The sequence below is a fragment of the Diadema antillarum genome, unplaced genomic scaffold (assembly GCF_040938485.1).
Source record: "Diadema antillarum isolate AM-2024a unplaced genomic scaffold, OU_Dant_1.0 scf00000149, whole genome shotgun sequence".
NCBI classification, from domain to species: Eukaryota; Metazoa; Echinodermata; class Echinoidea; order Diadematoida; family Diadematidae; genus Diadema; species Diadema antillarum.
Genome location: NW_027271038.1, coordinates 650001 through 673812, shown reverse-complemented (window position 1 = coordinate 673812; position 23812 = coordinate 650001). Strand labels below are relative to the sequence as shown.

The window sequence follows — 23812 nt, the reverse complement described above, 5'->3', positions numbered from 1 at the left end:
TGGTGATCTTGAACTCCCCAAGGGACATCTATCATCCAAGTCTGGTCACAAACAGACATATGGATCAAAAGTTTTGAGCCATAATCATAACACGCCATAAAAACTTAACATTGGGCCCTAAAGTTCGTTGAACCTTAGCTGTGACCATTGACCTTGTGGTGACCTTCAATTCCCCAAGGGACATCTACCATCCAAGTTTGGTCACAAACAGACGTATACAACAAAAGTTATGAGCCATAATCAAAACGCGCCGAAAAATTTAACATTGGGCCCTAAAGTTCATTGACCCCTGCCTGTGACCTTTGACCTTGAGGTGACCATCATGTTTGGTAAAGTGTGTAACTTTGTATAACCACTCTTTGATTGAAATTGAAATCCTCAGTAAAGAGTTATTCAAGTTTTTGTATAGTTACGGATGGACGATGAACGGACAACGGACGGAAGGACGGACGACGGATGGACAGACGCCGCAGGCAATCCCTTAGTCTCCCCTCACCTCTGGTGGGCTCGACAAAAACAAAAGTTTGCTCGTTTTGAAAGCTCCTAAATCCAAAAATGAAGCTTCATTATTTCAAAGGATTGTTGATTCGAAAGTGAGGTAAGTTTCGAACCAGGGAAAAAGAATTGGAAGAACACACACCACATGGATGTTAAATCTGCCATCAACTCCTAGCTCAGCAAGAGACTTCAAGAAGACCAGCATGTCTTGACTGGTGTGGTTCCAGTAGCTCCCAAGCAGAGAAACATTGATCTTGCGATTGAAGGCAACCTCACGCAGCTTCGCATCAATTATGTCCCAATACCTGCATGCCAAACAAAGTTGCACATTTCAAATTCTCATACTTTTGTTCACATCCTTTTCAGCATTTCAGAACGACAGTCCATATAACATTTATTGTAGTATGCCATGGTTGTGGTATTGAAGTTTCAGTTATTATTAGATGTGATATGGAAGTGGAATCTAATGCTACATTTACACCAAGACCACAGCAGCCTCATTTACCCCAAATGTAGTGCACCATTGTATCTTTACCATATTTTTCTCCGTGTTCAAGTTTTGTCAGGTCTTGCTAACAGCTCTCATGGTCTGTCATAGTATCTGTGATGGATTGTGGGAATAAGGGGCTGCTACGTGTATGTCCCAGAGGTCGAAAGAGGTTGAAAGGTGTGCTACAGTTTCATTCAGTGTCCACCACATATATAAGTACATTCCCTCCCAGCCTGTCATCAATGCACTATCTCATATCACCAAATAAACTCTATCACTTCTGGTTCTTAAGATCTTTAAAGACTCCTTACTTTGGGGGCTATGGGACCCCCTGGGGTGGGGGGGGGGGCATGATATCCATTTGTACAAATTGAGATCTTATCCTCTTGGGAATCTACCTGCCTACCGGTAAGTTTTTCAATTTAATCTTTATTTCTGATTCAGTATATAGATATGAAATCCATGTGAATATGAGCAAATTGTACAAAAGTGTAGATATAAAACAATGAAAAACATTGACAAAACAAGGAAAGATTATGCAAAAAAAAAAAAAAACATGGGGAAAACAGAAGCATAGGCACATAAAAACACAAGCTCATTAACATCGTTTGTGCAGTTGATCAGAAAATGGTATGTGCATAGAAAGTCAAAAAATCATTATCAAGAAATAATACACATGTATGTACCAAATTAATCATGACAAAAAATATACTCTAAACTAGAAATGTCGCTATGGTGACTGGTATGCCTCCGCCATAATGCATCCATGGTTTTCCTTATAGGTCTATAGCACAATGTCTTGACAATGTGTGATGACAGTTTCACATAGTTAACATTGACCCCTGCCTGTGACCTTTGACCATGTGGTGACCATCAACCCCCCAAGGTACATCTACCATCCAAGTTTGGTCACAAATAGACTTACGGATCAAAAGTTATGACCCATAATCAAAACGCGCCCTAAAAACTTGACATCGGGCCCTTAAAGTTCATTGACCCCTGTCTGTGACCTTTGACCTTGTGATGACGATGGACGACGGACAGACAGACGCCGCAGGTGATCCCTTAATCTCCCCTCACCTCCGGTGGGCTGGACAAAAACTGACCAGAATGAATATTATTTATTAGTGGAAAATTGAGCAAAGAAAATGGGATTCCATCACGATTCGAACCCGAGACCTCCGGATTACCAGCCCGGTGCTCTACCGACTGAGCTATAGAAAGCCCTGGTTCAGTGTTCGTCCCAGAAACCCTAAATTCTCAATGCTCGAATGGTCAGAAGCTATAGCAGTGTGTTTGTGTGTGTGACACACACGTACACACTTGAACTTGGCATAAACCCGAAGGATAATTCAACTTGGGGATAAATGCGAGGGACCGAAGTGATGCAGCTTTTTGAGTATGTAACAAACGCAAACAGAAAAACTGACCAGAATGAAATATTATTTATTAGTGGAAAATTGAGCAAAGAAAATGTGATTCCATTAGAATTCGAACCCGAGACCTCCGGATTACCAGCCCGGTGCTCTACCGACTAAGCTAGAGAAAGCCCTAGTTCAGTGTTCGTCCCAGAAACCCTATCATGGTGTGTACGTGTGTGTCACACACAAACACACTGCTATAGCTTCTGACCATTCGAGCATTGAGAATCTAGGGTTCAAGAAAATATCTTCATGCATTGCACAGATATGGGGGGAAATAGTGAAATTTTGAACATTTGACCATGACCTTTTGACCTTTGACCTTGAGCATGTGCACCCAAAAGTTGATAGACACAACTCATACATATACATGCCAAGTTTCATTAGGATACCTCTAATGTTTTTTTAGATATGCTGTCCACAAAATTGATTACGGATGGAAGGACGGACGGACAACCCGAAAACATAATGCTCCAGCGACACTTTGTGGCGGAGGCATAACAATATCATAAAAAACAGAAAGAAGACCCATAATCCCTATCAAAAATATAAATACTTACTAATAAACATTTTCTTATACTGTCTTTTGAAGATGTTATTAAACTGTATATTAAGTTTACTCAAACTAAAGTATTCCAAAAAAACAGGACCAGTATGACGTAACACATACAATTGTATATAGATTTGTCAGTTAAAAAAATGCCATCTCTGAAAATGATTTGACGATCTTGTAGAATAATAGTGTACATCAGAGTTTACACAAAACATATTTTGTAAATAAGGTGAGAGAGTTTTAGCATGATAACGTTGCATAAAAGAACATATCTGCATTTTATTCAAATCTTGCAATGTGTGTAATGATTTAAAAAGTTTCAATGTTGATGCTCTATAATCTGATTTTGTAAAAATTTGAATTGCTCTCTTTCAAAGTAAAAAAAGTCTTTGATCTTGGCAAGAACAAAATGAAATGATAATTCTTTGTGCTTTTTGTTACTTTCAGTTTCAGGAAAGAAGGTTTTCCTTTTGGCCAAGTAAAGATATGAAAAGTCAGAAATCTACTTGCCCCTTATGTCAGTAAAAAACAAGAGTGAGAGTGGAGACCTGATTAAAGAGAATACTGTATAACACAATAATTTTGCGGTATGAAATTTTGGCGAATTGGAGCCGACGGTCAGTTTCTTGGCATGGATGCTTCCTGCTGCGCTGGTCGATATGAAACGTGTAATAAAAAACACATGAATAAAAAAATGAAAAATCAGGGCGCTTGCACTCAGACTGGCTCAAGCCGTGTGTACTGTACACACGTGTTTACATACAGTCGAGGATACTAAGTATTCACAGCAGTAGTACAGCGTACAGTGGTACCAGCATGCACAAATGGGATCAGTTCCATTGCTTGAAAGGGGTAAACTGTTCATTCCTCCTGAGCGCACCTTGCACATGTGCACATTGTACTGGAAATAACGTATGCAGTAATAGTACTTAGCACGGACTTCTCTATTCAGCTCAAACATCGCTACCGTAAACTGGGGGGACATTGGACAGGCGGGTGACTTTGGACAGTTCAGAAAAAAAAGATTGTTTCACTTACATTTGTTTTGCTGTTGGTTCTTCTGAAAATATTTTTGGAGGTTATGAAAGGGGAATATGTGAATATTTGAATGACTGCACTTCTCTTGTATATTGCATTACCTTATATGTTTTTGGGGCTTTTCTTTGCAGGGTCCATGGAATGCTTGATTTTTGTGGCTGTCGAACTTTTGGTACTCTAGGAATACAGAACTATGGAAGCTCAAGCCTATTTGTTGGATAGTGAACATGAAGTGGTCATGAACCCACCTGTATACTCAGGATACCTGACCACCCTTACAAATTTCAAAATAGGTCATGTCCAATTTCACCCCTGGATTTGGGGTCACTTACGGGGTGACTTTGGACACCACAAAAGTACCAAATGTTTGACAGCTATGCAATGTTTTTTCTTTCTTTTACAGGTAAAATAGTTAGTTAGGATGGGGAGATCATGTAAAAGACAATCTGGGTCAAGAGACTATAGAAACTCTTCAGAAGAAAGCATGAAAGATGCTGTGAAAGCTTGCAAAAATGGAGTGTCGATCAGGAAAGCATGCGCAGAATTTAACGTTAAAAGAGGGACTTTGTGTAACAGACTGAACAGTTGGCACACAGGCACACAAGATTTCCAGTAGACATTGGGTTTTCATTTTGTGAACCTAGGTCCAAGAATTTAAGCAAATATTTCTTGTATTTGGTTCTACTTTTGTGATTCCTAGGGCAAGGAAAACCTTGTATTTCCAATGGACATTGGTTTTAGATTTGTGATAACTAGGGCCAAATAAAGTATAAAAACCTTGTGTTTCCAGTAGACACAGTTTTGTTCTTTCTTTCCAAAGGCATTTAAAAAAAAATAAAGATGTGTTATTTTGCAAACATTTCAAACTGACCTAAAGTTACAATGAACAACATTCAAAGAAAATTACGAAACTACATTGTACATACCCCGGTACTTGAATCTAGCCAACCTCATGTGTGCATGCATTTCTTGGGGTAAAACCCCAAATTATTCTTTAAAATGACGTGAAAATGATCCATGACCCATTTAAATACATGTAGTAGTTTACCTTATTAACATATGTCGAATTTGACAACTCCATGATGGTACATGTGCATTGTACAATACCTCACTTATTTATGTGATCAAAGTTGCTTACTACAATGTATCCTAATTGCAAGAAAATTCATGCAGTGCCTTGTTTAAGTAGCATCCTTTTTCATTTTTGTTCTTAACTATAATGAATATCTAGGTTTTTTGAAAATTCAAATTTTCAAATGTAGGGGTACCAGTAATTCTAGTACTAGTATCTTGGAAAAATTGTGCAAGCAAATATCTGTGAATGCCTCTTTAAACTGAAATTCTTCACATGTTAATTAGTGCAGAATTTTGCTTGTAAAAACCACCGTACACAATGTATTTATAATTCATTAATGTGTATTTTGTAAATTGTATTTGCTGGTTGTTATGAAACATTTCAAGATGTTCGAGTTTTTAAAACTTTTTAAAAAAACTTGTTAGTAGTCAAAACTACCCCCATAGGGAGTTTATTCTTGGACACTCAACAATCCTGCAGGGTATATTGACAAGGTGTCTATAGTTGTCCAAAGTTGCCCCGAACCCCGGGGGCACTTTGGACAAACTTTGACCAAGAAAAATTAAGATAAAATAGAATAAATTGAAGAAGTCTCTATATGGCATGATATCCTCTTTATTAGTACTTGTTAACCCCCACATTAACCCCAGAATTCCTTTGTTCCAAATGAAGATATTAATAAAAATAGTTCAAATTTGTCCAAAGCCACCCCGGTTTACGGTACTACAACAGTGGGAGCTGCCCAAGCCAAAACAGCGAGGGCCGGGTGTACAATGCAAGTCAGCGTACTGTACAGTGTACGGTGTACAGCATCGTATTGGCTTTCAGTGCATGCATCATGATGTGTATGTAGACAAAAACTTTCACGTGCATTTCAATTTCCCGAATCTTGGCTCTCGCGAAATTTGTGAAATTAAAATGCATGTGAACATTCCTCATTTTACAGTATCATCCTTTTCTTAATCTAACAACAAAGCATTTTTGACACACCTAGGTCAAGATCATGTCAAAAATAAAGTTATTTTGTTCTTATCTACATCAATACCAAGCTTGACTAAATCATGTACATTCTTTTAAACATTAAAAGAGGAAAAATCTTAGATTTAACCTTGACCTTTGACCAGGCTGAAAACGAAGAGCCTCTAGCATTACTTCATGTGGGTGGAAATGATATGAGCTACAATCGTACATATATTCAGCCACTACAAAGTCAGACCGAGATGGGTATTGAAGTAAATCAAGCTTGGATGTCACCTTGGCAGCCTTGGGCAATTGGTATCTTATTAGTCTAACTAAACTGGACAGCAAAAGAAAGTACCCACTTCTTTCAAAGGCTGCACACAAAAATTCACCACCTAGAAATAAACAATTTTTGTACACAGGTATGCTGCAATATCCATTAGTAATCCCATACCCAATAGCAAGTGATTATCTTTATTACAAAGAAAAAAATAATGTGCACCCCATCTTGGTCACTGAATCAAAAGTAACAAAATGTAACAGAATGAGCCTTACAAGCCTTACAAGACATGGCATAATTTTCCTAAAGCCTAGCTCACACCTTTGCGTTTCGAGCTTGCGTTCAGCTGCGTATTGCCCGAACGCAGTCTAACGCAGCCCAACGCAGCGCTACGCAATGAAACGAGCTAATACGAGGTTAATACGCAGACTAACGCAGAGGCTTTGCGTTCTAGCTCGCTAGTTTGAAATTTTTTCAAACATCCGCAACTGAACGCAAGATCAAAATTCATACGAGCTAAGACGAGGGACAACCAGCCAGTGCGGGCAAGGACGAGCAAGGGCGAGCTGCTAAACGCAGGCCAACGCAGCTTTACTTTGAACTGCGTTTCACTGCGTATGGTTACGATACCTGCTCGCTTCACCTCGACTTACCTCGCTTTTGTTCGCGTTACCTCGCTTTACCTCGCATCACCTCACTCTACTCCTAGTACTCTGCTCGCATTAGCAAGGACCGTTGCGGATGTAACTCGCTTCATTGCGAATCTAGCTCGTCCATCGCTCGCTCCCCCTCGTTCATCCCCGCCTTACCTCGTTCCTCCTCGATCCTGTTCGATGCTGCTCGCTTTAGCTTGCTATGACTGCGTATACATCTGTTCATACAAAATTTAGTTCGATTTAATTAGAATTCACTTAGTTGACTAAGAAACACAATATGCTTATCAAATCATGAAGCTTTTGGAGTGATTGTGTGCTTTCAGCAACATCAGATTCAAACATATCAGTTTCTAAAGACACCTCAAACTGAGTTTCCCGCTGTTATTGTAGGTTTTGTGGAAAATCTTTTTTTTTTTCTCAGAATTGTATTACCACACAATGTATATTGCTGAAAAGTATTTTTTTTAACACAGTAATATGCTCTGTTTAGTCCTCAACAACTGCAGGTAATGAGCAAGGTTGTCATTCCTGTTATAGTGACCGTAGGCAAGCCATTTTGAAATAACCTGTAGTGAAAATAGTGTCCTGACCCAAAGCGACATTAAGGGTGACCCTATAAGGAAAAGTTGACTTCAGACCATGAAAACAACATTCAGAATCGATTTCATTGACCCAGAAAAGCTATAATACAGATTTAGAAAATTATTGTTAAATGTTTACCTTTTTAAACAATGGAAGTGACTTTTGAATTTCAGATGGCGGCCATACTGGATTATAAATTGAAATACACTAGTATGCTTTTGGCAACACGTGTACCAAATTTATTGCTTTTTTAAGAATTTGAACCAAAAGGTCATTGTGCCCCCCCCCCCCCCCCCCCCCCCCCCCCCCCCCCCCCGTAACTGTAAAATGTCAACATTTTTATACCAGTGAAGCTCTCTACGAGCTTATACGCAGCAGGGCGAATTGATACGCAGCGGATCGAGCCGGAACGAGTAACAGTCGAGTGGATGAGCAGTGAAATGAGGAGAAGCGAGCTGCTACGAGCTAGTGCGAAATGCCAGCGAGCAACGAACGAGTGGCGAACGAGGTACAAGCGCAACGGGGCGAGCAATCTTCGTACTGAATCGTACTGTTACGAGCAAAAGCGAGCTGGAGCGAGGTGAAAAGCAAACTAAGGCAACCGTAGGCAACCGTTTTGTACAAAATATACGAGCTACAACGCAACAATGTGACTGCTACAAAATATTTTGCCGCGGAGTGCTGCGTTAGGCTGCTTTAAGGCTGCGTTCGACTGATGCAGCTATACGCAGCTAAAACCGCAAAGGTGTGAGCTGGGCTTAATGGAAGCTTGCTTAGACCAGAGTAAAGTAATGTCCAGTCTAAAGAGCTAACTGATTTTATCCTGAGAATTAGCATAATCAGGAAGGATAGCATCCCTAAATACAGAATACACTCATTAACATCATTTTGACAAAACAGGTGTTCACTTTGGCATAGTGGTTGTTTAAACATGTTATCTGTTCAGTGGCCATTTTTGCATGGTGGAAAGTGCTGTTGTGTGGGACTTTTGATTCAATGACCAAGATGCTATGCATGTCAAGTTCTTCTTTGTTATGGAGACATTCACTTGCTTAAGTGCATGTGATAAGTAAGGGGCATTGTAGCACACCTGTACATACAAAAATTGTATATTTCTAGGGGGTAAATTTTTGTGTGCGGCCTTTGACAGAAGTGGATACTTTCTTTTGCTGTCCAGTGTAGAAAAGCACTCAGAGAGCGCAGACCTCCGCCAAGCATGCAGCCTATTTCCACCACTGATCTTGTTCTTCCATAGCGATATCATACGTACACACAGCATTGGTGCACTGAAAGTCGCCCCATTTCCCAACATAGAAGCCTTTGTTACATCATAACACACATGATAAGTTGCTCCTCATCTGGTACGGTACGTAATACGTAGTACAAACTTTGTTCTTAGCAATAATTTCAAGTCTGGCAGTACAAGGCATACATCTGTCTACTGATATTATTAAACATTTTGTAAGAAATACAAGCTGTGAAGTGTAATACAAAATCGAATGTATTATACTGTACAAGTATAAAATCGTCACTGAGTAAAGTTTATACGGTGCCAAATGAAAATGTTATTCTTTTGACTTTTATCTTCCTCTCTATTATTTTTTATCTGTCTGCTTGGTTAATTATCTGCTTGGTTGATTATGGGCTGATGAGCTGCCAGGCAGCCAACGGCCATGGTGAAAGAGACCAAGTCGGATTCAATGACCAATAGTTGTTAGACTCTTCAGGGCGCGCCACTCCATATTCTGTGGACAGCGGTCGAAGGTTACAGCTATAATCCATATATCAGGGGAGGTAGGCCTCTTCAGCCCAGTTAAGCAACCTGCATACAAGAAGGACACTCCGATGTAAAACCTACGACTCAAGAACCTCGCTGCTACGTCCTAGCTTGCTTGGCTACAGCACACGAACCTTGGGTCTTGGGGCCTAGAAAACGTGGCCTAACCAAAGCTCGTCTCCTCTGACCTAGTTGGTTAACCGCGGCCAACGGGCATCTTCCAAGCGGTTGAACAAAACAGAACAAAAAGGTCACACCTCCTTCAAAAGGTGTACACAAACTGAAGTTAGCATGTTGGAACGTCAGAACAATGTTGGACACGGACGGCCACAGACCTGAACGGCGGTCCGCCCTCATCGCTCATGAGCTCTCCAGACTTGACATAGACATAGCTGCTCTCAGCGAAGACCGCCTTGCAGATGAAGGTAATCTCCGAGAACATGGTGCGGGCTACACACTCTACTGGTCTGGGAAACCTCGGTGTGAACGACGTCTATCAGGAGTTGGTTTTATGGTCAAGAATTCCATCGCCTCCAGGCTCGAAAACCTTCCTACAGGCCACTCTGACCGGATTATGTCCATGCGTCTCTCCCTTCGCAATGGTCAATATATCACTCTGTTCAGTGTCTATGCCCCAACCCTTCAGGCGGAACCAGCCAAAAAGGATAAGCTCTACACTGATTTGCGCATCTTCTCCCAACAAGTTCGGGAAGACGACAAGGTTATCATCCTTGGTGACTTCAACGCCCGCGTTGGGAAAGACTCAGAACCCTGGTCAGGAATCCTTGGTAAACATGGCGTCGGAAAGTGCAACGACAACGGATGCCTCCTGCTGGAGTTCTGCACAGAACAACAGCTAGTCATCACAAACACCCTTTTCCAGCAGAGGGACAGTTTAAAGACTACCTGGATGCACCCCCGGTCCAAGCACTGGCATCTACTGGACTACATTCTGGTTCGCAGGAGAGACCAACGTGACGTGTTTCACACCAGAGTTATGCCCAGTTCTGAATGCCACACTGATCATCGGCTTGTTCGCTGCAAGTTAAACCTTCATTTCAAGCCTAAGCTGAAATACAGAGGGGCCCATCAGAAGAAATTCAATGTTGCTTACCTGCAGTCAGCTGAAGTGAGATGTAATTTTCAGACGAATCTCCAAACAAGGCTTGAAGATGAAAACCAATTCAAGGACATTTCTCCTGAAGTCTTTTGGGCTAGGATGAAATCAGCCATACAACATTCCTCCAAAGAGGTATTAGGACTCTCCTCCAGGAAGAACAAGGATTGGTTTGATGAAAGCAATCAGGAAATCAAAAAGCTACTTGCTAAGAAGCGATCTGCCCACCAGGCTCATCTCACGAATCCATCCTGTCCAGTGAAAAAAAGTGCCTTCCGTCTTGCATGCAGTCACCTCCAGCGCAAACTTCGAGAGATCAAGAATGAGTGGTGGACAAACCTTGCCAAACAAACTCAACTTTGTGCCGACACTGGCGACCTGAAGGGTTTTTATGAGGCACTGAAGAGTGTCTATGGTCCCTCACACCAAGTTCAAAGTCCTCTTCGTAGCGCAGACGGCAAAGTTCTCCTCAACGACAAGACCTCCATCCTCACCCGATGGTCAGAGCACTTTCAGTCGCTCTTCAGTGCCAACCGCATAGTACAAGAATCTGCCCTGCTCCAGATTCCCCAACAGCTCTTTAAACCTGAGCTGGATGAATTCCCTACCCTCGAGGAGACACTAAAAGCGATTGAACAAATGAAAATCGGCAAAGCAGCAGGTGTGGATGGAATTCCCCCAGAGGTATGGAAGGCTGGTGGAAAAGCCCTACACATCAAGCTTCACGAGTTCTTCACGCTTTGCTGGAACCAAGGCCAACTACCTCAAGATCTTCGGGATGCAATTATCATCACCCTGTACAAAAACAGAGGAGAGAAATCAGAGTGCACCAACTACAGAGGAATCACGCTGCTTTCCATTGCGGGAAAAATCCTTGCTCGAATTCTTCTCAATAGACTAACGCCTAGTGTCGCAGAAAGTGTTCTCCCAGAATCTCAGTGTGGTTTTCGCGCAAACAGAGGAACTGTTGACATGGTCTTTGCCCTCAGACAGCTTCAGGAAAAGTGCAAGGAACAAAACAAGGGACTTTACATTACCTTTGTTGACCTAACCAAAGCCTTTGACACAGTGAGTAGGAAAGGACTCTGGTAAATTCTGGAGCGCCTTGGTTGTCCCCCGAAGTTCCTCAATATGATCATCCAACTGCATGAAAACCAGCAAGGCCGGGTTACGTATAACAGTGATTTCTCCGAACCCTTCCCAATTGACAACGGTGTAAAGCAAGGTTGTGTTCTTGCACCGACCCTGTTTACCATCTTCTTCAGTATGATGCTCAAACAAGCCATGGAAGAGTTCAATAATGAAGATGCTGTTTACATCCGGTACCGCACAGATGGCAGTCTATTTAATCTGAGACGTCTGCAAGCTCACACCAAGACGCATGAGCTACTCGTCCGTGAGCTACTCTTCGCAGATGATGCCGCTCTTGTTGCTCATTCAGAGTCTGCTCTCCAGTGCTTAACATCCTGCTTCGCAGTTACTGCTAAAGCATTTGGCCTTGAAGTAAGCCTGAAGAAAAGCGAGGTTCTTCATCAGCCGGCTCCTCGACAGGATTACCAGTCCCCCCACATCACCATAGGGCAAACAGAACTCAAAACAGTTGATCAATTTACTTATCTCGGCAGCACCATCACATCAAACGCAAGAGTCGACAAAGAAATTGACAACAGACTTGCTAAGGCAAGCAGCGCCTTTGGTAGACTGCACGACAGAGCCTGGAAAAACTAGAAATATCACTTAAGGTGATTAATACCCCCGCCCTGTGACGACAGTCTTACCCAAGGAATGATCTTTCCTTGATCTTCTGCCATTTAAATGCCGTTACCATGGCAATGCAGCTTCCGACACGTCCGAAAAATATGTCTTGCACATCTTCCCACCAAGACTATTGTGTGTGCCACATTTCATAAGCTTTTGTCAAAAACTGAGGAAGTAGTTCAATCCACAAGATCTTTCCTTGATCTTCCACCATTAATATGCCGTTACCATGGCAACGCAGCTTCCGAAACGTCCAAAAAACATGTCTTGCACATCTTCCCACCAAGACCAATGTGTGTGCCACATTTCATGAGCTTCAGTCGAATACAGAGGAAGTAGTTCAATCCGCAAGATCTTTCCTTGATCTTCTGCCATTTATATGCCGTTACCATAGCAACGCAGCTTCCGACACGTCCGAAAAATATGTCTTCCACATCTTCCCACCAAGATCAAGGTGTGTGCCACATTTCATAAGCTTTGGTCAAAAAACTGAGGAAGTAGTTAAATCCGCAAGATCTTTCCTTGATCTTCTGCCATTAATATGCCGTTACCATGGCAACGTACTTTCGGGTACTGTCGAAAAATGCGTCTTGCACATCTACAACCAAAGGCACACATCTGTACCAAGTTTCATGGAAATTGGGCAAAAACTGAGGAAGTAGTTTGCAACACAAAATTTTCCATCATTTTGGCTCATAATATGTGAGCTGTTACCATGGCAACATACTTTTTGTCACTGTCAAGAAATGTGTCATGCTGACCTATATCCTAAGACAAACATTCAATATGAATTCCATGAGAATTGGAAGAACACTGATGAAGCAGTTTTGCCATGAAGCATTTTGCCCTATATTTTACCAATAACATGCCGTTACCATGGCAACGCACTTTTTGCCACTGCGGAAATATGTGTTTTGCACATTAACATATTCAGATGAACATCTGTACCTAATTTCATAAAAATTGATCAAAAACTGTGGGAGGAGTTCGCGACGCAAGATTTGTACCCATTTTTGCCCATAATATGCCGTTACCATGGCAACGTACTTTTGGGTACTGTCAAAAAATACGTCTTGCACATCTACAACCCAAGGCACACATCTGTGCCAAGTTTTATGGGAATCGGTTGAAAACTGAGGAAGTAGTTCGCGACGCAAGATTTGCAACGGACCGACCACCCGACCGCCCGACCGCCCGACCGTCCGCTGATTCCTATATACCCCCTTCAAACTTCGTTTGGCGGGGGTATAACAACCACCTGAAAAAGCAGACAAAGATCAGCGTGTACAGAGCCGTTGTCTTACCAACTCTCCTGTACGGATCCGAGTCATGGGCCCTCTACCGGCATCACCTACGCCTTCTTGAGCGCTTCCACCAGCGATGTCTCCGCTTCATCCTAAACATCCACTGGAATGACTTTGTCACCAACATCAAAGTTCTTGAGCTGGCAGAGACTACTAGCATCGAAGCCACACTGATGAAAACTCAACTGCGCTGGGCTGGTCATGTCTCAAGAATGGAAGACCATCGCCTTCCGAAGGTCATGCTGTACGGTGAGCTCTCTTCTGGACACCGAGACAGAGGTGGACCCAGGAAGAGATACAAGGACTGCTTGAAAAAAACCTTGAGCACCTGCAACATCGATCACCGACGGTGGGCTGCTATCGCCTCTGATCGCACATCTTGGCGCCTTACTGTTCGACGAGCAACAGCCGCCTTCGAGGATGATCGCAGGGCCCGACTCAACAGAAAAAGACAACAGAGGAAAAACCCAACATCCAACATCAACCAACCGTCTTTCCCGTGCAACCGCTGCAACCGTGCCTGCCTGTCCCGCATCGGACTCATCAGTCACTTTCGAGCCTGCAGCAGACATGGACTTCCTTAAATCTTCGTTCGAGAAGCAAAGCCATATATATATACATCATAAACCCTCAGCGCGCCTCGCCCGAACAGAAACTAGAGCACTCACTTAGGTGCGCGCATGCAAACCTCAATACGTGCAGCCTGAACTCCCAAGTTCATTGACCCTACCTGCCAAAATATCAAAAATCCTTCATAAATTCCCCCAAAATTCTCGGATCACTACCAAAAGTTAATCGTTTTTACTTGTGTCATTCTCAACCTTTCCTGCAAGTTTCATTCCAATCCGTTAAACACTTTTTGAGTTATTTTGCACACAGACAAAATAACTAACTAACGAATGAACGAACGAACAAACAAACCAACGGTAACAAAAACATAACCCCCTCCCTTGGCAGAGATAATATGCATACTTATCTAATAATATGTAATATGCTGCTAATTTCAATCCAGGCAGCCTGAAAACACATATAAAACAATTTTTTTAAATTTTTGTATGACATTGAAATAGAGGACATTCTTTCTGCTCGAGGAGTGAAACAACTGATGGGGGAGTGCGGGTGGGGGGGGGGGGATATCCCCCTACCCCTGATGATGTTTTTGCATTTTTAGAGCAATCTGGTTCACAACTACAGGTGACATATTTTTAAAAAAATTTCAATAAATTAGTAAAGCAATATGGTGGTGGACTATTTAAACTAGATGTATCGCTACGGCGACTGATATGCCTCCGCCATAATGCATGGTTCTCCTAATAGGTCTATAGTACAATGTCTTGACAATGTGTGATGACAGTTTCACACGATTGGCAAAATATTAAAATGACAGGTTTGACACAAATGTGCTGAATGTTCACTTTCCTAGAACTAGGTTCAATTGGATGAATGATTAAAATGTCAGAGTGCAGGTATTTGGGGAACTGATGATTTTTACTTGACTTTTGACCCTTTTAAAAGTTTATGCATTGAGTAATTTTAAAGGTATTGAGAAAAAGTACAATTTCAGTATCAAATAGGAAAATAGCATTATCTAAACCTGGCCTTTGACCTTTGACCTCACAGTTCCAAAGAGAATAACTGATAGGTTGAACATGCATAAATATGTAAGTTTCATGATGATATCTTGAGTTACTTTTGAGATATGGAGGAAAAAGTGCAATTCAGCACTTTCACTGGACCTTTGACCTTTTGACCTTTGACCTTTTGGCAAGAAACTTCCCACAGAATATATATTGGGTAATACATGTATACATCAAGTTTTAAAAAAAAAACCATCAGGCATTGCATAAATATACGGAAAGTAGTGATATTTTGAGGAGTTGACCTTGACCTTTGACCCCTGACCTTTGAACCATGACCCCTAATTTCCCTAGATAATCACTGCCCATTAGAACAAGCATATATACTAAGTTCCATGAAGATACCTTGAACCATTTGCGAGATATGGAGAAAAACATGAATTTTCAACCTTTTTTTTACAAAATAACCTGTGACCTTTGACCTTTGAACCCGTGACCCTAAAATCCAAACAAAGTATTATCCCCCCAGGATATACCTTCGTACCAAGTTTGATGTAAAACCACCACACAGTTCTTGAGATATCAACAAAAACAAAACAGGACAGACGGACGTACGGACGGACGGACGACCCGAAAACATAATGCCTCCGACCGGCCACTTCATTGGCGGAGGCATAAAAAAAAAAAAAAAAAACTGAACCAAACAATAAAATTCTACAATTGTTGCTTAAATCATTGATCAAATCATCTAAAACTCTTGAAGGGCAGCAACAAAAGCAGTGGGACAGAGCTTCTTGTATTTTGTTAGAATTGAAATTAAATCTTACAGCTTAAATCTTCATGCTTAATTTACTTTAATACCCATCAAAAACTTGAATCAGCAAAAAACCTCAAGTACTAAACAAATTTTCAAGGTCATGTACATGATATGCAAATTAGCTCATCATGCTAGTTATGACATTTCAGACATTTGCATCATTTCCAAATGGAAATTGGTATTTATAAATGGATTTCTCGTCCTTGAAAACCTCAAAAATTTGTATTACCCTGCTTTCATGCTTCCTGGATTGAAACTAGCAACATGTCACATATTAATCTAATTAGCAAATTATGCTTATTAGGTTAATAAAGATAATTGCCCAAGGTGACTAAGGTGGCAACCAAGCTTAATTCACTTTAATACTCCACTGGAGCAAGAGTCAACACAAAACCTTTCACTAAACAACTTTTCTACACGTATGTATGTCAGTACATGGCATATTGTACCATTTACCACACTATCATACATAATACAAATTATGTCATTATACTATTAAAGTATGATATTTAAGACACTTGCATCATTTCAAAATGGAAACTGTTATAAATGGATTCTCTTCATAGAAAACACTTCAGAAGTTGTTTCATCCATGTTTTCAGGCTTCCTGGATTGAAATTAACAACATATTACATAATTATTATGCTAATTACAGTAAAAGTGGATACATTCGCGCTACTAATTTTTCGCGCTTGGCCGTGTCAGAAGACTTTCGCGTGTTTCTAATTCCGCGGAATTAAGACATGAAGTACTGGAACATATGGCATGCAAAAATATTCGCGTGCTTTTATTTTCACGCTTGCTTCTCGTTGTGCAAAATGCGCGAAAATTTCAACACCGCGAAAATTTCCACTTTTACAGTAATTGAGTATGCTAATCAGCTCGGCTAATATAGATAATTGCGCAAGGTTGCCAAGGTGGCAACAAAGCTTTCCTTGCCGGTACTTAAATACCATCTACAGCACCAATCAACAACAACAACAACAAATGACTTTCACTAAACAACTTTTCCATGTCATGTACATGGTATATTGTACCATCTACTGGACCATATTGTACCTATGCAAATTAGCTCATTATTCTAGTTTGCATGTCTAAGACTTTTACATATTTAATTTAAAAAAAAAACACTACTCCTCCATTATAATTGGATTCCTCTTCATAGAAAATCCTTGGAAAGTTTAATAATCCATGTTTTCAGGCTTCTTGGATCCAAATTAGCAACACATTACATATCATGCTAATTAGCTGAATACGGTATGCTATCTTAATCAAGTTAATTTCCCATGGCTGCCAAGGTGGCAACCAAGCTTAACTTATTTCAATCATGGACCTCCAATATTCATCTAGAACACCAATAAACAAACAAGGAAAAGTAGAAATTACGCGGTGCGTAATATATGTCCCCGCCGGAAGTAGCATTTTGTAACAAAATGTGCAATATAGGTAAAAAAATCAAGGTCAAAGGTCAAAGAAGTCAAAGGTCAAAATTTTGTGTAGAAGTTTTGAAGCCCTCACCTAGTGCCATCACATAAAGCAAACGGAATCGAAATTGGGTTAGAAATGGCGAAGGAGTAGCATTTTGTAGCCAATGTACAATATAGGTCAAAAATTAAGGTCAAAGGTCAAAGAAGACAAAGGTCAAAATTCTGTGTAGAAGTTTTGAAGCCCTCACCTAGTGCTATCACATAAAGCAAATGGAATCGAAATCGGGTTAGAAATGGCGAAGGAGTAGCATTTTGTAGCAAAATGCACAATATAGGTCAAAAATCAAGGTCAAAGGTCAAAGAAGTCAAAGGTCAAAATTCTGTGTAGAAGTTTTGAAGCCCTCAACTAGTGCCATCATATAAAGCAAACGGAATCGAAATTGGGTTAGAAATGGCGAAGGAGTAGCATTTTGTAGCAAAATGTACAATATAGGTCAAAAATCAAGGTCAAAGGTAAAAGAAGTCAAAGGTCAAAATTCTGTGTACAAGTTTTGAAGCCCTCACCTAGTGCTATCACGTAAAGCAAACGGAATCGAAATCGGGTTAGAAATGGCGACGGAGTAGCATTTTGTAGCAAAATGCACAATATAGGTAAAAAATCAAGGTCAAAGGTCAAAGAAGTCAAAGGTCAAAATTCTGTGTAGAAGTTTTGAAGCCCTCACCTAGTGCCATCATATAAAGCAAACGTAATCGAAATTGGGTTAGAAATGGCGAAGGAGTAGCATTTTGTAGCAAATGTACAATATAGGTCAAAGGTCAAGGTCAAAGGTCACAAGTGAAATTCTGTGTAGAAGTTTTAAAGTTCCCATGTAGTGCTATCACATAAAGCAAACAGAATCAAAATTGGCTCATAAATGACAGAGAAGTAGCAAATTGAACATTTTGATCACACACGGACGCACACACGGACGGACGCACGGACGCACGGACGCACGGACGCACGGACGCACAGACACACACACGTACGGAGCCCGTTTCATAGTCCCCTGCTCGAACTTGTTCGGCGGGGACAACAAGAGACTCGGGGGTCTCGCGCTCACCTGAGAAAATTGAAAAGTTGGAGAAGAGCAGGGGGCAGTTTTGAGAGCTGTTGGCATGGTGCCATTTGCATACATTGGTAAGAATACGTGCCATGTATACTGTACTTAGAAAGTTGGACTATGCAGTTTTGAATCACTGTAATACCTCATGGTATTAACTTCGCTTTATGACTTCTGATTCTAGAGAATAAGATTTGTAAATATTCCATAATTTGGGGGGGTGGGAGGGCAAGTGGGGCATAGTGCCCATTTGAAGAAATTGAGAGCCTATCCTTCTAGGGATGCTACCTGCCAAGTTTGGTGAAAATTGGACATGGGGTTTTCAAGAAGATGAAACTGTACAATTTAGGCCCCCTTTAGGACCCCTCCCATCCCCCTCCCCTGGGTCCGGGGGGGGGGGGGGGGGCACCCCTGATTCCGCCATGAACAAACTTGAAAGTACAATCATCAATGTACTCATAGTATTAACTTAGCTCTATCACTTCTAGCTCTAGAGAAGAAGATTTTTTAAGACTCCTTTTTTTTTTTATTGGGGGGGTGTTGCCCCCCCCCCCCCCTCAGGTGGGGCACGGTGCCCATTTGAATAAATTGAGGTCCTATTCCCCTAGGGATGCTACATGCCAAGTTTGGTGAAAATTGGTCATGGGGTTTTCAAGAAGAAATGAAATGTAAAAAGTTTATGGACAACCGACGACGGATGACGGACGATGGACTAACGGATGACGGACCATGCACGCCGGACGCAGGATGAAGAGCAATCACAATAGCTCACTTGAGCCTTCGGTTCAGGTGAGCTAAAAACCTTGCACTAAACAATTTTACCACATCATATACACACCATAATACCATCTTCTAGACTATTATACATATGCAAATTAACTAATTATGCTAATTTGCATGTTTAAGACAAATGGATCGTTTTACAGTAAATGGATTCCTCATCATAGAAAACCTTGAAAAGTTGCATCATCCATGTTTTCTGGCTTCCTCGTTTGAATTAAGGAATTTGTTATATATTGTACATATGTTCATTATATGACTATGATAATTAGGCTAATGAGAAAAAAAAAAGTAGCCCAAGGTTTTCAAGATACACTTCTAGAACACGAATCAATAAGTCAATAACAACAACAACAACAACAACAAAAACCCTGTACTTAACAGCTTTTCCAGGTCATGTACAATGTACATGGCCTATGGGACCATCTACTGGACTATGGTGAAGGTTGATGAGAATAAGAATGGAATTAGATATTTGACAACAACTTACAATTTTGGGTGTGAATATTTCATCTCGGGAACATAATCCATGACAGCAATGTAAACATACTTCTGAGCTGAGTTTATGACATGAATAAGACCATCGATGTCAGATGTGCGACCTTCAGGGCAGAATTCAGGAGGAGAGCTCTGTAATATACACAAACATTTCCCAGCTTGTCACACGAGGCAAGTTGAAAGAAAAAAATTGCATGGTATCAAGATGAAAGTTTGAATGGTACATGTACATTACTGATATATATGCCATATGGGAAAGACCTGATGAGGCTTATACCGTATGTCCCAAAAAAATTACAACGGGGCCCTACGCAATGATATCTTTAAAAATATTGCATCAATCTAAATACAAATTCAGGGTATAAAACTATAACTCATTGCCCACATCTTACAGAAAACCCCATTCGATTTGCTTCAGTGGTCAAAGAGAAATGAGGAATTTTGTAGAGGATGTCGGGAATCTCTTTTGTCCAAGTTCTGTCTATTGTTCACACACAATATCATCAAAGTGCTAAACTTGGAAGAATCAGACTCATGACATGCTTTACTACAATCCCCATTTCTCTGTGACTGCTTAACCAAATCGAATGGGGATTTCTGCAAAATAGAGCTAAGATGTTACATTTTAAGATCCTGAAGTAGCATTGAAAAAAGATAATCATATTGGATGTTATCAATGCGAAAATCTGATTGTAATTTTTGCGGGACATACTGCAGTATGTCCCTCAAAAATTACAATCAAATTTTCGAATTGATAACATCCAAAATGATTGACCCGTCTAAATGCTACTGACCTTAAAATATAACATCTTAGCTGTATTTTGCAGAAAACCTCATTCAATTTTGTTAAACGGTCACAGAGAAATGTAGATTGTTGTAAAGCATGTCATGAGTCTAATTTTTCAAATTTTAGCAATTCAATGCTCTAGTGCGTGAATAATAGACAGAACTTGGACAAAAGAGATTCTCGACATCCTCTACAAAATTCCTCTTTTCTCTTTGACCACTGAAGCAAATTGAATGGGGTTTTCTGTAAGATGTGGGCATTGAGTTATAGTTTCATACCCTGAATTTGTATTTAGATCGATTCACTATTTTTAAAGATATCATTGCGGGGGGTCCCGATGTAATTTTTTTTTGGGACATACTGTATAGACTTGATAAGAGAGAGAATTATTGGCTAACATTCATAGTTGGCATCAAACTGGTTATTGATATACTCAATTCATCAATTATAGGCAAGCATGTTGAACTTTGAATCGTAGTAGGCTAGCTATCCCCTTCACTCTCATCAAAAGTGGTGAGGTGACATGCGGGCTAACAATGCAAAGCTTCTTCCAGTTTCCCAAGAGCTACAGATTTATAGTGATTAAGTGACTGTCTGAACAGTATCACACAATAGTCACTTGGTATGACAAGAGTTTCATGTTTACTGATCTTTCATAAAATCCCTTTTGAATAGCCTATAGATCTGCAACCACAAAACAGAAACAAAAACAGCATCATCTCATGACACTGTCACATGATGTAACCCTGGCTTGCATGCATTGTACTGCTTCCTGAACCTGTAACCTTGTCTGTTCCTTCCTTCCTGCCATTGAGTAAATCCTAAACATGAAGAATAGACTCCATTAGAAACAAATTTCCTTAGAAAAATCCATTATCTACTAAGTTTTGCCATTTTAAGGCAACACTATACATTATTCCTTCAAGCCTATGGATGTTGAGCATATATGTGACCGTGCACCTCAAAACGAACATAAAGTCGCACACATTAATTTTGCGTGAGGACTGAAAATAAGTGAAATGGGTCAACCTAGCCGAACTTGACTTTTTCATATTTTCTGAAAGAACGGGTCTTCTTTTACATTATGCTAAAATTTGGTATCATAAAACGGGCAGAAAAGTGTGTTTTTTAGCAGTTTATCTCGAACATTTTTGGTAGAATAGTGTGATTAGGTGTGTCTTTAGAATCCCTTTTTCATTTCTGAAAAACCTTGTCCACACTCTTCACTTTCAACTCTGAAAACTTTTGAACAAACAGTGCTACTGCTTTGAAAGTTGGCATTAATTATGAACAGTATGTGTTAATGAGCATACTTAATTTCACTTTAATCTAATAATCCCTTCATTGTTGCTACTTTGGTGGTTTACTTCCTGTTTTTTTGTCCCATTCATCGCACAGCCAGCCCGGTTTGGTAAAGATTAAGCGCTTGAATAGACACTGTACTTCAGAGCCTCTTTTCTCAGTTCACACTTTTCCTGAGTTTGTGCTTTCTTTCCAATATTTAGATAGGTTAGGAGAGTCCATTTGATTTGAGTTATACATCATTTTAAAGCATAAAGTCTGCCATTTTAGAATATGGTCTTAACTAAAAATTCATGTCTGGCGACTTTTTGTTTGTTTTGAGGTGCATGGTCACATATGTGAAAAATGTTTTTACAGCATGTTGAAGAACATCAAATGCAAACCAATATATCTCAATTCAAAGAGAGAGGGCCCTAGAAATGTTGAAATCATAATGTTTATATAATTTAAACTGTCAATCAGGCACAGAAGACAATAAAAAATTCTAAAATTGATCCATTCACATAAATAAGCCTGAAATATTTTCACATCCAGTTTTATGTCTTCTCACAATAAATCTGAAACAGAAAATGTGGTTTACCATGATCACTTTCTGTCACCTAATTTTGAATTGGTCCTCAAAAGTGGAATTGTTAAATCATCAAAGACAATGAACTGAGATGCTTACATCATAATAAAGAGAGCATACATACAGATCTCGAATTTGATTTCGTGATGCTCCAGCTTTATCATCAAACCTAACAGCTTTGCAACCATTCCACTGACTGCAAAAAATCAGATCACTCTCCCTGGCACTCTTATATGCAATTTCTTCTCAAAGAGGCTCTGGCATTGCCTTGTACAGCAAAATAAATTACAAAAATTTGTTTTCAAAACAAGGCTCTGAATAATGTGATAATGTCTTTTTACTCCAAAGTGAGATCTAAGTACCAAGATATATTGTCAGTCGTACATACCCCAATAAAGACGTCTGCATCTGTTCCATTAAGTTTTACTTGCATTGGCGAGTCCATATTGTATGCAGTGGAGTACTGACTTGGCCACTTTGGAGGTATGGTAGAGTCATTGGTGCCTAGGTACCAATAAACTTGGAACAGCTTCTTTAGATCTTTGGCCAGACAAGAGCAGTTGAACACCCCAACACCAACTTCTTTCACCTGAGTGGAAAATGTCAAAAATATGAGCTGCATCTGTAAACATGTCCATTGCAGTATCAGATTTTTTTTCTTCTAGTAACAAATTAACTGTTAAAGACATAACTATTCTAATTGTTTGGATTTCTATAGCTTTTCTTGCATTTATTCCTATGTGAGTTATATTAGCCAGTGTACTCTTATGCTTTTGCTGTGTGGAACCAGGGCCACTTGAGATCTTTGCTCTATATCTCCATACCAAGACACAATTACACCACTAGTTTTGGTTTCTACACATGGTACATATAGTACTGTAACTTTAATGCAGAAAGTTCACCAAGCTCACAATTATCAAAGTAAAGTAGTTGGAAATGATGAAGAAAGGAACTGAGTAGCACAACTCACTTCACATTTTGCTTGAATTATTCTCTTTCTTCTAACATTATAATCCAAAATTCATTGCATTGAGCATAAAATGACATTTCTCTTTTGTGCTCATTATTTACCTCTGATTGGTCAAAACTTGCTAATCTTGACCATCAGGAAAATGGGTGTATATTGGGGTATAGGCCATTGCCTTGTTCTGGTCTTTAAAGAAGGGGGAAGTGTGATTTATTATAAACAAAGATAAGGGTAGAGGTTAGTTTGTGGTTTGGAGAAATAGAAAGAATCCTGTACACTGACCGTGCCTTGACAGTTCTCTTGGGAGGGAAACATACTGTGTGGCTGGAGAGTGAGGAACTTAAAGTGGGTTTTTTTGTGAAAGAGAATGTTTGTCTCTTTCTCATATAAACTGTATATTATGTTAACTGTCTACAGACAGGTATTACATGGCAATCTGTTTTCCCACCCAGAAACTGGTAATGAACAATTATTCCTTTA

General features: G+C 40.2%; 1 protein-coding gene across 1 annotated transcript in view; it reads right to left on the bottom strand.

The window, feature by feature from the left end:
* The window catches only part of LOC139721760 (5'-3' exonuclease PLD3-like), a 91645-nt gene that overhangs the window by 13193 nt on the left and 54640 nt on the right, over positions 1-23812 (bottom strand). Inside the window, exons 5-7 of the mRNA XM_071633085.1 lie at positions 22754-22954; positions 19701-19840; positions 641-803 (exon numbers count right to left, since the gene is read on the bottom strand). Coding sequence (XP_071489186.1) covers positions 641-803; positions 19701-19840; positions 22754-22954 — 504 coding nt within the window. The remainder of the gene's footprint in view (positions 1-640; positions 804-19700; positions 19841-22753; positions 22955-23812) is intronic.